Here is a 15,097-nt window from a genome sequence, read left to right on the forward strand (position 1 = left end):
CCAGGCATCATAAGCAGTAAACTCCAGTGAGGAGGGGCCCATCTCATTTTACAATAGACAGTTGGGCCCAAAATGAGGAATCCATATATGCGAAATTGAGACGAGTAAGTCTGACCAGGTTGTATAACGGGATGTGTAACTTGTAACACCTTCATTCATTTACCGTTGAGTTTATTAAGTCTTTAAGCTACTGCAACTTTATAATTATTTAAGGGATAATAATTACAATGGGGTTGCTATGCTTTATTCTTGGTATTATTGCTCACATTTTAATATTATTTTTCCACCCTCAACCTCTTCCCATCAACGTCACCCACCTTAGCAATAAACGATGTCGGCTCATATGATTTAAAAAATAAATAAATGATAAAGTAAAAATAAATATAATTTTGAGTCCATAGTCCTAAATTTTGGGCCCATAGGCTTAAACTTTGGGTTGTAGACCAAATAATGATAAAAAGAAGAAGAAGAAGAAGAAGAAGAAGAATGTAGTCTTCTAAAGTAATCCACTATGTCTAATAACTTTATCTTAGTAAAAATTCTCACAATAAAGCAGCTGTGCATTTTATAAGAGCAACAAATATGTGATTTAGTAACAAATTCTCTAGTCTACTATTAAAATTTCATCACTAATTATCAATCACTAAAATTTTTCACTGGAGAATTGATTGAAGAATTTGCTATACTTACCATGGGAATTTTTTTTATGACGAAATATATATATGTGTGATGAAATTATTCGTCACTAATATTAAATTTTCAATAACGAATCATTTTTATTCTAATGACAAAATGGACATATTTGTGATGAAATTGTTTATTACTAATTTTTTTATTCCAATGATAAATATTTTTCATCACCAACTCATCAACTATTTTTTGAAAAACATATTTATTTTTATAATTATTATGTTATGATAATATTGTTTCATTTAAAAAAGAAATGAAATTTTAAATTATGGAAGTACTTACTATTTTAAATCATATGGGAAATATATATATGATTCCCAAAGTCGATACACCTCTTTTAAAGTTTCAGATTGAAAAACCTTTAACAAGCCCCTCGAAACATTTTGAGGGTACCCAAATTGCCTACAAAATTAGTGAGGATAATATGGTTGGATCGCCAAGATAGTTTTGCCTTGTTGCAAAGATAAATAGCTAGAGCAAAGACTTATGAAATAAAAAGCTCTAATAGCAGTAATATATTTGTCATCAATGAATTCCATACACTCATTTTGTTGTGGTGCCAAATGTCAAACTTTACCCCTTTGCAAAAAATTATCAAATCTCATGCTCATGAGTCTTCGAAACACTTAGCAAAAAACTTGCCAGCATAATGAATCATTTGTGAGGAATGATCCCAAGAAAGAGTGATGAAATGGGTATCAAAATATTCGCCTAACCATCCATATAAATAGTGAATGAGGAAAATAGATGCATTAAGCCTAGGCTTCGAAGAGTGCTATATGTTACCTTTGACTTAACAAACGATTTCATTCAAGCCATTGTAAATGCTTGCTAATGTCGGAACAACAAGGCTAAACATCAAACTTTGAGTCATTCTACTAACTACCTTAAAGACTCAAGAGCAAATCAAAGTGACACACTTCCTAAGAAGAACAAACTTGCATATAAAACCAGCATGTAAGGAAAACAACCAAATAAGTTTCCCCAACAACTTCCTCAACCACACCATGGTCATCAAACACCTCCATCTCCAATTGAGTATGAGATTCAATAGGGCGATATCCCTAAAAGGATTATGAGTCTCCTTGGTCTTTGTGCCTTATTCCTTGAATTCTTCTTTGGGGTTTTGAATACTTTATGGGGCTTTTGTACCAAAATGACACCTAGGAGGCCATTTTAACTTGTGTTTTACATTTAAAATTAAATCCAAAAAAAAAAAAGATAGAATAACATCACTAATATAGTATTTCTTAGTTGTAAGAAGGTAACATTTTATTTGTTTTTTAAACTTCAGTCTTAAAGCCTTAAGACTTAAAAGACATTTCGAAGGCTGTTTCTTTTTTAACTGATAATTTTTAGTCAATTTTATACCAATAGAAAAAATAAAAGTTCTTATACTTTTAATTTAATAGAAAAAGTCACTTTTGCCTATTTGTTTTTTCAACTTTTTAACTTTGTTATAGTTCTCAAATCCAATTTCTCAAACAAAATAAAAATATTTTTAGAAATGTTGGGTTATTCTTGACTGAAAAATAAATCCAATTATCTGTATATTAAATGAAAAATGAATTTACAATAAACTAAAAAAGTTACATTCATGAAGAAAACCAAATATGATTAAGATACTTTTTTTTACTTCGTGCAGTCACTATTTTTTTAACTAATTTGTAGGTTCTTGGTTCAAAGGTAAAAACAATAATATTAAAATAATAAAGTTTAATATGAAATAATTTTTCTATAATTTTTAAAAATTCAATCTCCTAGAATATTACAACAAATCAAAATAAAAATCATCAATTCTAATAATTTTTTTACAATTAGAACTTCAAAAATAATTTACACTTATCTAAATACTAACTAAAATCAATAATTTCAATTAAATTTGAAATCAACAATTGAATGTACATTCCAATCCTAAATCCATTAATTTGAATATGTACCACATAAAAACTACTTAATATAAATGACACTTATAAATTTTTTAACATTTTATTAGCAATTAAACATAATTGAGAACCCCTAATTACTATTCCATTACCAACTTCTTAGTTAATTATATAATTAATTCTTTACAAAATATTTATTATTGTGATAAGTGTTTGGTATTTTGGTATTTTGGGGTATTTGAAAATATATTATATTATTATTATTTTTAAATATTAATTTTTATATTTTTTATCTTAATTATATAAAATAAGAAGAAATATAATAATTAATTTCATTAATATTTTTTGTACCTAAAAATAAAAAGATTTAATGTTTAATAGTATTTAGATATTAGTAGAAAAACGCTTAATATTTAATAACATTCACACATCAATAAAAAAATAAATAATCTAAGTACCTAATGGCATTCCACTTTATTTAGATTAAAATGAAAAGAATATTATTAAGATTTTAGATAAAAATTAAAAATTAAAAACAGACAAAGACAACAACACAACGTAAAATACTACTAAATTAGAATTATCATAATCCAATTTGCTCTTATTTTGACAAAATTTCTTAGTAAATATTGTCTAGCAAACTTATCTAATTCAAATCACAATGATTTTTTTTTAATACACTATCAAAATGTATTGAATTAATTAGAACAAAATTTATGCTTATAATTAATAATAAAATAACACAATAATCTTACTACAATTACCACAAAAATTGTACTTTTCCATGGACCTTACACTAAGAGTGAGCCCATTTGTGAACTTCTGGAGTAGAGAAGGCATACCTTCAAGATAGGATACATCCCTATCTTGGTTCTTGGTTCTTGGCTTTATAATAGGTTATATTGATTCACCAGCTTCCATGACACAAAAATGTAAATGGTGGTGATTTAATCAATGCTTGAAGGTTATTATTCTTTATATACCTTCATAGATTTTAAATGAAATAATTGTACAGATAATCGTGACATACAAGGGGACAAAGAGAAAGGAGAAAGAAAGAAAGGAAAAAAACATAGAGTTTTTATGTAGTGGCTGGTAATTTGATCAACGCTTGGAGCTCATTATTCTTTGCCTTCATAGATTTTAAATGAAATAATCGTTGAGATAATCATGACATACAAGGAAACAAAGAGAAAAAGGAAAGAAAGAGGAAAAGAAAATACAAAGAGATTTTTTATGTGATGGGTGGTGATTTAAGAAGTTCTGCTTTTCTATCTTTATCTTTATAGATTTTAAATGAAATAATTGTTCAGATAATCATGACATAAAAGGAACAAAGTTTTCTATCTTTATCTTTATAGATTTTAAACTAAATAATTGTTTAAAATCTATATATGTGTGCGTTGATAAAGAAATCTGATTTGAAACTTCTAAGAAGTTCACATGAGATGAGGGAGAAGAAAAAAAGAAAACAATGGTTCAAATCAAACTTCTCTTTTGATCTTTTTGCTAAATTGGAAAGTATATATATATATATATATGTGGGTGGATGCCAATGAAGTAAAACAATGTTAAGAAAAAAGTTGCTTTAAACAACAAACAATTTGGAAATATACCAATTACAAGAAAGAAAAACAGGGGGGTTTTGCTTTATTATATAAATGGGTAAGCAAGCGTGATTTAAACATTTAGGAACTTTACATGAAATGAGCTAAAAGAAAAAGGAAAAAAGGGTTCACACAACACCATTTATCATGTATGGTTTCAAAGTTGTCTCTTGAATTGTGAGACACATGGAGCAGAATGCACAACAACCAAGTGATATATATGGATGAAAAGCCTTGATCATCTCTCAATAAAAGAAAATGGCGCTTTCCCCATCCTTCTCCAACTTTAATAAAGATAAAGGAAGGGTAATCAATTGTTTCCATTAGTTTTTGTTTGATTAGGGCTTGGTGATAAAGGTGTCCACATGACTTGTATTGTGATTTTTTTTAATTAGGAGTATTATTGGAGAGGCATATCTGGAAGTGTTTGTTGTTGCAATTCGCTTAGGTCTTGGTCTCTTGGACCCCAGTTTATAGCTGGCTAAGTCTGACCATACCAGCTCCTCTTGTTCAAAAAGAAAACCCCCAAAAGCGGACTTGGTCTGAGTCAAGATGTTGTGCTCTAACACACATTATCAACCCAGAAACCGGGCCAGATTTAATCTCAATTTGAGACTTCCAAATAGTGTCAATGAACAAATTTCTGGAGGCATTTGTACAGGGATAAATTTTGTCCACTCACTAATTGTTACAAGCCAATAAATTGTTAATCATATGTTGATGTGTTTTTAATATAGTCAAATAAAATTTATTATGACAAAGAAAAAGATTCGTATGGCATCAATGACTTCAAATAAAATAATATCATGTGTCCTTGCTCTTGATATAAATTTTTTGTTATTTAAAAAAAAAATTGAGGGCTAAGACTGCACCAAAGTTCAAAGGAGCATGATCTTAATTCATAATATAGTTAATCATATGTTGATATGTATTTTAATATGGTTAAATAAAAATTTATTATGTGACAGAAAAAGACTCATATAATATCAATGGCTTCAAATAAAATAATATCATGTATCTATGCTCTCAATTAAATTAATATCACGTGTCTATGCCCTTGATATAAATTTTTTGTTATTTAAAAACAAAATTGAGGGCTAAGAATGCACCAAAGTTAAAAGGGAGCGTGAGCTTAATTCATAAAATTTTGTTCTAAATATCAAAAATTTTGTTTGTGGGGTTCCTCTAAACTGGCCTTCATTCAGTGATTTCTAACATGATGCATCTGTTCAAGATTTGGATGTAATTTTTAAAGTTATAGGCTTTAAACTCAGTTTATGTGACTTCATCAATGGCATTGCTAGGAATTTTAGGTTGGAAAATTAAAGAACTTTGAGAACGAGGAATGCAGTGGGTGTTAAGGTGGACCAAGATCAATCAATTAATTATAACTGATTGCAGGTAGTTGCAGTTTTTATGGTGCATAGCACTATTATCTTACAAACTTTTCTTAGGAATCAACTTCTTGAATTCATACTCCATCTCATCTCAAGAACTCCGCTGGATGAAACCTGTTAGAGAGATTTATTTAGAGTTTTATTTATTTAATTTCTATTTTATTATTATTCTTTTTTGTAGGAATAAGGTAAATTAGTCCTTTTCTTTTCTTTTCTTTTATTTCTTTACACTGTATAAATTATATTTGTATTGTACCTATTTATTAAGTGATCCTAATAAGAAATCCTAAACTTTTCTTTTCTTTGTTTGTTCATGTTTCTTTTGAATTTCACATTGTCTTAGAGCAAAATTTATTTTAATGGAATTTTGGGTTTTCATCTCATTGAAGGGAATTTTATTTCATATACACTTTTACGTTGTGCCTAATCATAAATCTTTGTTGTAGGTGATCGCATCATTTTTCCTATTTGATCCTAGGTTTTCTTTGGTTTGTATTTCTTTTCCTCTATTTTCTTATCGTTTGTTAATTATTCATCATGACTAGCAAAATAGATGATTCCCTTCAATCTGTTAGTGTGAGATTGGATAGAAAAAGTTATTCATATTAGAGTTATTGATGAAAAATTTTCTTAAGGGAGTTATTGATGAAAAATTTTCTTAAGGGAAAAAAGTTGTGAGATTATAACATTGGCACTTTATACAAACATAGGAATGAAAAGGATGAAAAATATGCAAAACAATTAGATATTTGGAAAGTAAAAGTTTGAAAATTATCACTTGGATCAACAACTCTATTGAGTATTCAATAGGTACACAGTTGGCAAAGTATGAAAAATCTAAGAAAATCTAGGAACATTTGGAAAGATTATACATGCAATCTAATTTTGCAAAGTATTATCAATTAGGAATTGATATTTGAGCCCTGAATGGAAAAAAAATGAGTATTTAGGAGTTTTATCCACTATGACTGATCTATATGACGAGTTTGCTCTCACGAGATTAGTAGAGTTCTAGGCTTTTATGTCTTATATTTCTCAGAACAATGATTAGTCCAATTTTGTAAGGCCCTTTGTAATGATTTTGAGGCACTACATGGCACAATTTTGCATCGTAGCCTACTCCCCTCTCTTGATTCAATAGTTGGTGAATTGTTGGCTAAGGAGATACATCTTAAGTCTCAGTCATAAAAAGAAATTTTCTCCACACGTTATACATCTTATTTGGAAGTACCTTCTAGGCCACCTTCCAAAAATTAGAACAAAACTAACTCAAAGATCAGCATGGATGAATGTAGCTACTTTAAGCAGAAGGGCCACTAGAAGGCTCAATGTGCTAAGATCTTTAATAGAACAACGTTCTTATAGGCCTCCACAATCTAATACTACAACAATTGTTCCTCCCTCTAACTCAACAATCTAATACTACAACAATTGTTCCTCCCTCTAACTCATTTGGATTTAGGCCCACACTATCCTCTAATCCCATGGTATCTACCCTTACTAAACAGTTCAAGAAGTTCCTCACCACACCACCATATGTTATTTCTCCCTCTTCAACTTTGTCAGCCCTTAATTTTTCAAGTATGTCTTCCTTTATCTAGAGCCTTAGACTTTGGAGCTTATCATCATATGTCACCTGATTTTTCATCTTTTGCTTCTTTATGTCCTATATCTTTTGTGTTTATTATTACTACTAATGGTACTCTCATGCCCTTAGCCGGTGCTAGTTCTATTATTACGCCTTATGCATTTGTCTATTTCTAGTGCTTATCTTATTCCTGATCTTACATTGAATCTAATCTTTGTTGGTCAATTATCTGACATTGATTGCTTAGTGTCCTTTTTTTCTACTTCTTATTTTATGCACAATTCACAATCCTAGAAGTTGATTGGGATAGACCATAAGTGGGGGAGACCATTCTTGACAAACTAAAAGTACCAATAGTTGCATCCCTAAGTATTGATTTATCTTCCTTTTGTTTGAGTCATTTGTCTAGTTTTTCTATTAACATTCTCATTTGGGACATATTTCAGCTTCTCGTTTAAAGTATTTAGTTTCTGCAGGAGCATTAGAAAATTTGCAAACATAAGATATTTCTAGTTGTAGTGGTTGTAAATTGGTAAAATTTTCTACCATACCTTTTAATAGAAATGTTCTTCTTCTACACCATTAGATTTAGTCCATTCAAATGCATGGGGACCTTCTCCAATTCCTACAAAAAGGAGGGTTTCAATTTTATGTTTCCTTCATGGATGATTATACTCGTTATTGTTGGGTTTATCTTATGAAACATTATTTTGATTTTTTGAGTATTTATAATGCATTTCAAGCCCTTGTCAAAACTCAACATTATGCTATTATAAAGTGCTTTAGGTGTGATTTGAGTGGGGTGCATACTTCTAATGCATTTAATGATTACTTGCTTCACATGGAACTATTCACCACTCTTCTTGTACTAACACTCCATAGTAAAATGGTGTTACTAAAAGGAAACATAGACATATTGTTGAAACTGCTCGTTCTCTTTTATTGGTTACATGTGTTCTTAGTGAATATTGGAGGGAACTAGTTCTTACTAAAGTTCACTTAATAAAATCCCATCATCATGCACCTATGGTCTATCTCCATTTGAAAATTTGTATGGTTATGCTCCTTATCACTCTCCTTTAAGAGTCTTTAGTTGTCTTCTCATTCTACTATTTGTGTTTTTCTTAGGTATAGTGAAGGCCAAAAAGGATATTGTTGCTTTGATCTGGTTAACCACAAATTATATATATCATGTTAATTTCTCTTACTTGAGCATCCTATTAAGTCTCATAATGTCTCTAAGTTTAAACTTGTTCACATTTATTCTTTCTTGGATGATACGATAGTTTTCCTATAGATACTAGTACTTTAGTTCCTAATTATCATACTCCTTCCTCTCCTCCTATGGCTATTGCAACACCTTCTAAGACTGTGAATCCTTCTTCCCCACATATTTCTTAACATCCTTGTTAGTCTACTTGATTACCAAGTTTTGTTTATTCCTTTCATTCAGATTCTTTTACATCATTTTTATCTTCTATTCACAGTTTTTCTAATCTTAATCCTCTTTGGTGATAGGTTATGGTTGAGGAACTTTCTTATTTGCACAAAACCGACACTTGAGATTTGGTATATTTACCACCTTGGAAGGGTATAATTGATTCTTGTTGGATCTATTTAATCAAAACTAAGTCTAATGATTCAATTGAGTAGTATAAAGCCTAATTAGTTAATAAGGGTGCTCTCAATAATATGTATGGATTATAAGGAGACTTTTGCTTCCATTACAAATATGACTATTGTTTATATCTTATTGTAGTTGCCTTTGTACGTCAATGACATATATCTTAGATGGATATTAAAAATGCCTTCTTGAATGTTGATCTTCAAGAAGTGTACATGGTACCTCTTTTTGGTGTTTCCCATAACCTAAGAGAGGTTTACAAGCTCAAAAAAGCTTTATACTATCTCAAGCAAGCATTGTGTGTTTGGTTTGCAAAGTTCTCTAATGTGCTTACTTCTCTTAGCTTTCATCCTAATCATCATGATCCCTGCACTCTTTCTAAAAAGCACTACTACTAGTTGTATTCTATATTCTCTATATGTTGATAACACGATTATTATAGGCGATGATGTTGATGAGATTGCAATGTTGAAGTTAGATTTGGCTTCTCGTTTGTAAATGAAAGATTTGAGCTTTCTATGATATTTTTGGGGTATTGAGGTATCATGTTCTCTAAAAGGTTATCTTCTCTCGTAGTCTAAGTATATAGTTGATATTCTTGATCATGCTCGCCTTACTGACACTAAGACTTTTGATACTCCTCTTGAGGTTTATGTTCAATATTCTTCTTCTAATGGTAACCTCTTAGCACACCCTACTTTATATCGTACTATTATTGCCAACTTGATTTATCCAACCATTACACATCTAAACATTGCTTATGTTGTTCACATTGTTAGTTAGTTTGTTGTTTTTCCTACTATAGTTTGTTAGGCTACTGTTCTTTATATTTTGCAGTATCTCCAAGCAACATATCTTAGATTTTTTTTACTTTCATTTATTTCTTCTTTTTTTTTTTTTTGGATCTATGTGCATATTTTAATGTTGATCGGGTTAGTGATCCCAAAGATTGCTAGTCTACCATTGGATTTTGTTTAGTTTTTAGGGATTTTCCACAAAAGCTAAGTATCATGCTATGGTATTTACCACCAATGAGATAGTTTTGTTATGTTACTTGTTGATACCGTTATTTCTCTTTCTTGTCTAACTCCTACGTATTATGACAAGAAGAGTGTTGTTCGGATTGCATACAACTCTGTCTTTCATGAAAGGACCAAGCATATTGAGAATGATTTTACTTCACTCATCATCACCTTAGTATAGCACTCTTTTTGTTTTATTTCTTCTTCCTTACAAATTGTAAACTTGTTTACAAAGTCACACTCACTTCTGTGTTTTTGATATTTGGTTGACAATCTATTGATGCTTCTTACAGTCACATCATGAGTTTGTAGGGGGTTATTAGAGATATTTATTTGTTAGAGTTTTATTTATCTCCTATTTTACAATTATTCTTTCTTTTTAGGAATAAGGGTAAATTAATCCTTTTCTTTTCTTTTATTTCTTTTTATTGTAACCCTATTTAAATTTTGTTTGTGTTGTATCGATTTATTAAGTGATGTTAATAAGAAACCCTCAACTTTTTTTTCTTTTTTACTTCATGACTCTTTTGAATTTCACAAACCAAGGTAGGTGATCTAAATATATCTGAGGCTGAGTGGATTTTATTTTAGTTATTGAATTTCAAAATTGCCCTTAGTGACTGGTCAACTTTTTCGCAGCCCCAACATTCTTCTTTAATAAAGAGATTCCCTTGCCGGTTGGTTCCGACTCCCTATTTTGACACATATCAGAGACTCCTTATTAATGGAACTCTGCAATCCAGAAGATCAATTTACAAAATGACAGACATGAGGATGCTTCTGCAAGTGCTAGTATCACTTCATCTCATCACAGTCATCATCTCCTTGGTAACCATACTACAGGAAGCAGGGGCATCTCTGACGAAGCCTGGCTGCCCAGAGAAATGTGGGAATATTACCATTCCATATCCATTTGGTATGGGGAAAGGCTGTTACCTGGATAGGCATTTCGAGATTACATGCAACATGTCCTCCAATCCCCCTCGTCCTCTTCTCCTCCAAGAAGTTCAACTTTTGCAGATATCAGACGACTCTCTGCGCATCAACGATACTGCTCAACGGAGCTGTTTTAACAACCAATCAGGGAAGGCTGATTCGTCATTTGTGCCATATGATAGAACTCATCATTTCAGTTACTCCCACACTAACAATAAGTTCATAGCCATCGGATGTGACATATTTGCTTATATCACAGAGCACAACAGTACAACATATGAAACCGGGTGTGCATCGCTTTGTCCAGACAATAACATCACTGTTGGTTTTTCTTCTTCCGCTTGCACTGGCATTGGTTGCTGCAGGACTGATCTCCAAACGGATATGACGTGGTTTTATCTGCGGATTCGCAGCATCAACATGCTCACACCAGCCTGGAACTATGAACCATGTAGCCTTGCTTTCATTGCGGAGAGGAACTTCTCCATAAGTGAAAATTTTGACCTCTCTAGTAAATTTGACAGGAATTTGTATTTTGTTCCAGCAATACTTGACTGGTCAGTTGGGAACGTCTCTTGCCCCGAAGCTCTAAGAAGAAAAAACTATGCATGTGGCCGGAATACTTATTGCGTAAACTCCACCCAGGGCCAGGGGTATAAGTGTAACTGCTCTGAAGGCTACCAAGGGAATGCCTACCTTGCAAATGGCTGCCAAGGTACAGTTTCTTCTCCTTTTCAGGTTTTTTTTTCTTTTCTTTTCTTTTCTGTACTTACTTTCTTGCCACTCCCACGAGGGTAGTTCCTTCTTGGTGGCCCTGCTGCAAGCTTTACTGCCACGTCCATGTGATATATATATATATATATATATTTTTTTTTTCTTTTTCTTCTGAATCTTTGCTCCAGCGATACATAAGAAAAATCAATTGATAATTTTTGCTTCATGGAAATATCAGCTTTTGTTCTGTGCAAAGAAGGAATGAAGAAATTATCCATGACTCTTTGGTTATGAAATTATCCTCTGATCAGTTTTCTACATATCAGACCTGAGAGTCACAACAAGGCCATGGCAACTGTACCTAAGTTATTATAGAATGATATGTTTCGTAATGAAATTTAAGAGTAAGCAACCTCAGCGAAAATGAAGATTTAGAATTTCTAATTGCAAAGTTTAGCTTCACTACTTTGGTTCTCTTATTTTAGCTTCTAAATTACTAATATATTTCTTTTCATTTATGTTTTCAAAAGATATTAATGAGTGCGAGGACCCAAACAAAATTTTTTGCCACGAGATAGCTCTTTGCACTAACGTCCCTGGCAGTTACTCATGCACTTGTCCAACTGGTTACCATGGAGATGGAAAGAAACAAGGAACTGGGTGCATACGTGGCAAGCATAAACATTTGCTAGCACTGGTATTTTCTTTAGGTATGGAACTTTACCATTCTCTTAACACCTAGCACTCTAATCCCCTTCTCTGAACTACTTACTTTTGTGTCTGCTGCAGGTGCGGGGATTTCTGTTGTTTCCTTGATCCTAATTGCTACAGGCTTAAGGTTATACCGAGGACTTAAGGAAAGAGAGAAAAAGAAAATAAAACAGAAGTTCTTCAAGAAGAATGGTGGTCTGCTATTGCAACAGCAAATTTCTTCAAGCAAAGAAAGTGTAGAAAAAACAAAACTCTATTCGGTAGAAGAGTTGGAGAGAGCAACAGATGGCTTCAATTCGAGTCGAGTCATTGGTAAGGGAGGCCTTGGCACAGTATACAAAGGAATGTTGTCGGATGGAAGCATTGTAGCCATTAAGAAATCCAATACCGTTGATGAAAAGCAATTGGACCAGTTCGTTAACGAAGTTTTCATTCTTTCACAGATCAACCATAGGCACATAGTAAGATTGCTAGGTTGTTGTCTGGAGACTGAAGTACCTTTGCTGGTTTATGAATACGTCTCCAATGGCACCCTCTTCCACCATCTCCATGATGAGGGCCATGCATCTACATTATCTTGGAAAGACCGGCTGCGAATTGGGAGTGAAATTGCCGGAGCCCTGGCATATTTGCACTCATATGCTTCTATAGCCATCTGTCACAGGGATATCAAGTCTAGGAACATATTGTTGGATGAAAACCTCCGGGCAGTAGTTTCTGACTTTGGACTTTCAAGATCAATACCCCTTGACAAAACTCACTTAACTGCATTAGTACAAGGGACATTTGGTTACTTAGATCCTGATTATTTTCATTCAGGTCAATTTACAGATAAAAGTGATGTGTATGCCTTCGGCGTAGTCCTTGCTGAACTTCTGACAGGAGAGCAAGCCATTTCCTCGGATAGATCTGAACAAGGTCTAGCAAATCATTTTAGATCAGCAATGAAACAAAATCGTCTGTTTGATATTCTTGATAACCAAGTTGTAAATGAAGGACAGAAGGAGGAGATTTTCGCCGTTGCTAAGCTTACTAAGAGATGCCTAAAGTTGAATGGGAAAAAAAGGCCAACCATGAAACAAGTTGATATAGACCTCCAACAATTGGGCAGATTTCAGGAGCAGTTGCCTTCTCAGAAGACAATGATTGAAGAGCCTTCGTTGCAGCAGCATACATGCGAGGACTACAGCAAACAAGCTGAAACATCCCATTCGTACACATTTGGTGCAGTTACAGAAGAAATAGTCAAAGACCATGAGGTCTTGCTCTCCTAAGGAATACAGTATGGCACTTTGAAGTTTCGGTTAAACATGAGGTTTCTTTATGCTATGGACTTCCGGAATAATGATGTAATGAATGACTCAGAACTTTCTTTTACTTTGTTTAATTTGTTTCAAGTATGGTATGCATATTATCAGGGTCCAACCGGGGTTGAGGCTGGTTGACAGTCAATCATGGTCAACCTTTATATACACACGAAGTTCATTTGCCAAACCCATCAATTCAATCTTCAATCTAAGCTGCCTATGATATTGACTTAAAATAATTTTGGGTTATATTTGATTTAGTAAATATATGTTCAAATTCCTTGTATTTAGTAAATATGTTACTATAAATTTTTATCAACAGCCTATGGCGACTAAGAAATAAAAAACTAATGATAACATTCATTGAACTAGTCCTGAACAAACCTTTTATTTGGTAGGTAACATCGATGAAGCTACCGCGAAGGCTGTGAACTTAGAAATGCAGAGCAAATTGAATAAATGACCTTAAATCTTTGTGTATTGACCTCTAATCGAATTGTTTGGGATTCAAAAGTAAAAGAAATCATTTTATCTACTAATAGTGGACAAATTGGCATATTACCAAATCACGCCCCTATTGCCACAGCTGTAGATATAGGTATTTTGAGAATACGCCTTAACAACCAATGTTAACGATGGCTCTGATGGATGAACACAGAATTTGTGCAGTATCACTCTCGTAACATGTACAGATGAGGAGCACAACTTCTCATCACTGGCTAAAATCTTTGAACTTTAAACAATATAATAATTTATTATATATAGCATTGAATGTGTCTCGCCCAGGGGAGCCAATTCGCTTTTTAATATTATTTCCAAACATCATTGTAAAACTAATTTTTATGATCTTGCAAAACAGGATGATACCAAGGCCTAATTAGCATTTTCCTAACAAGGACTCACCGAAGAAAAGGATTTGTACTTAAACTCCAGCTAAAATGGACCCCTATTATTTAGAACTCATTTTATTTTATTTTTTCATTTTTTGGAATATTTTGATATATATATATATATAAATTTCATAAATAAGTGAACAACATAAGTGTGTCACATGTTGGAGATTTATTTTAACTATTTAAACTCAATTGTTTTACAGTTTAAAGATATTATTGATCAAAGAGATTTTAGTGAAAAACTACTGAGAAAAAGACATTAAAAATAAGGATGAAAATATCAATTTTAATAGATATTTCAATAACTTAAGATATATCGGGATATATTGATAAATATCAGTGGATATTTTGACACAAAATATCAATGAAGTAAAAATTATAAAAACTCGTGAAAATGTTGACAAACATATAAAAAATGATATAAAAAGTAAAAAGGACTATATTATAATTGAAATACAAAGAAATTGATATATAACTTGTATAATTTATGACAATTTATAATAATAATAAGCGACATTTCAAAATTCATTTAAAACTGAAATAATATTCTGTAGGATTTGAAAATAAATATAATAATAAAATGATAATTTAGAAAGGGAAAATTAGTACAATAAAATTTCACAAAAAGAAAAAAAAAAGGAATATATATATAGGTCTCCTAAACCATTCGATAAACTTAGACATTTGACCATCCGAATTAATATAAATTCCGGTTCGGTTTA

At 31.9% G+C, this 15,097-nt stretch overlaps 1 protein-coding gene across 1 annotated transcript; it reads left to right on the forward strand.

The window, feature by feature from the left end:
* Positions 1 to 10,516: 10,516 nt before the first annotated feature.
* On the forward strand, positions 10,517 to 13,677 carry LOC104877439 (wall-associated receptor kinase 5). Its single transcript, XM_019222541.2, has 3 exons — positions 10,517 to 11,465; positions 11,995 to 12,174; positions 12,254 to 13,677. Exons 1-3 carry the CDS (start codon positions 10,574 to 10,576, stop codon positions 13,447 to 13,449), a joined length of 2,268 nt encoding a protein of 755 aa, XP_019078086.2. The 5' UTR covers positions 10,517 to 10,573; the 3' UTR covers positions 13,450 to 13,677.
* The last annotated feature ends 1,420 nt before the right edge of the window (positions 13,678 to 15,097 follow it).

Source organism: Vitis vinifera, chromosome 10, assembly GCF_030704535.1.
Source record: "Vitis vinifera cultivar Pinot Noir 40024 chromosome 10, ASM3070453v1".
In the NCBI taxonomy this organism is placed as follows: domain Eukaryota; kingdom Viridiplantae; phylum Streptophyta; class Magnoliopsida; order Vitales; family Vitaceae; genus Vitis; species Vitis vinifera.

What these genes read in the sequence shown, in the direction of transcription:
- LOC104877439 (XM_019222541.2), top strand. Translation starts at nt 10,574, where the DNA reads ATGACAGACATGAGGATGCTTCTGCAAGTGCTAGTATCACTTCATCTC. An exon ending in CCTTGCAAATGGCTGCCAAG is followed by an intron (nt 11,466 to 11,994) that starts GTACAGTTTCTT and finishes TGTTTTCAAAAG; the next exon opens with ATATTAATGAGTGCGAGGAC. An exon ending in AGCACTGGTATTTTCTTTAG is followed by an intron (nt 12,175 to 12,253) that starts GTATGGAACTTT and finishes TGTCTGCTGCAG; the next exon opens with GTGCGGGGATTTCTGTTGTT.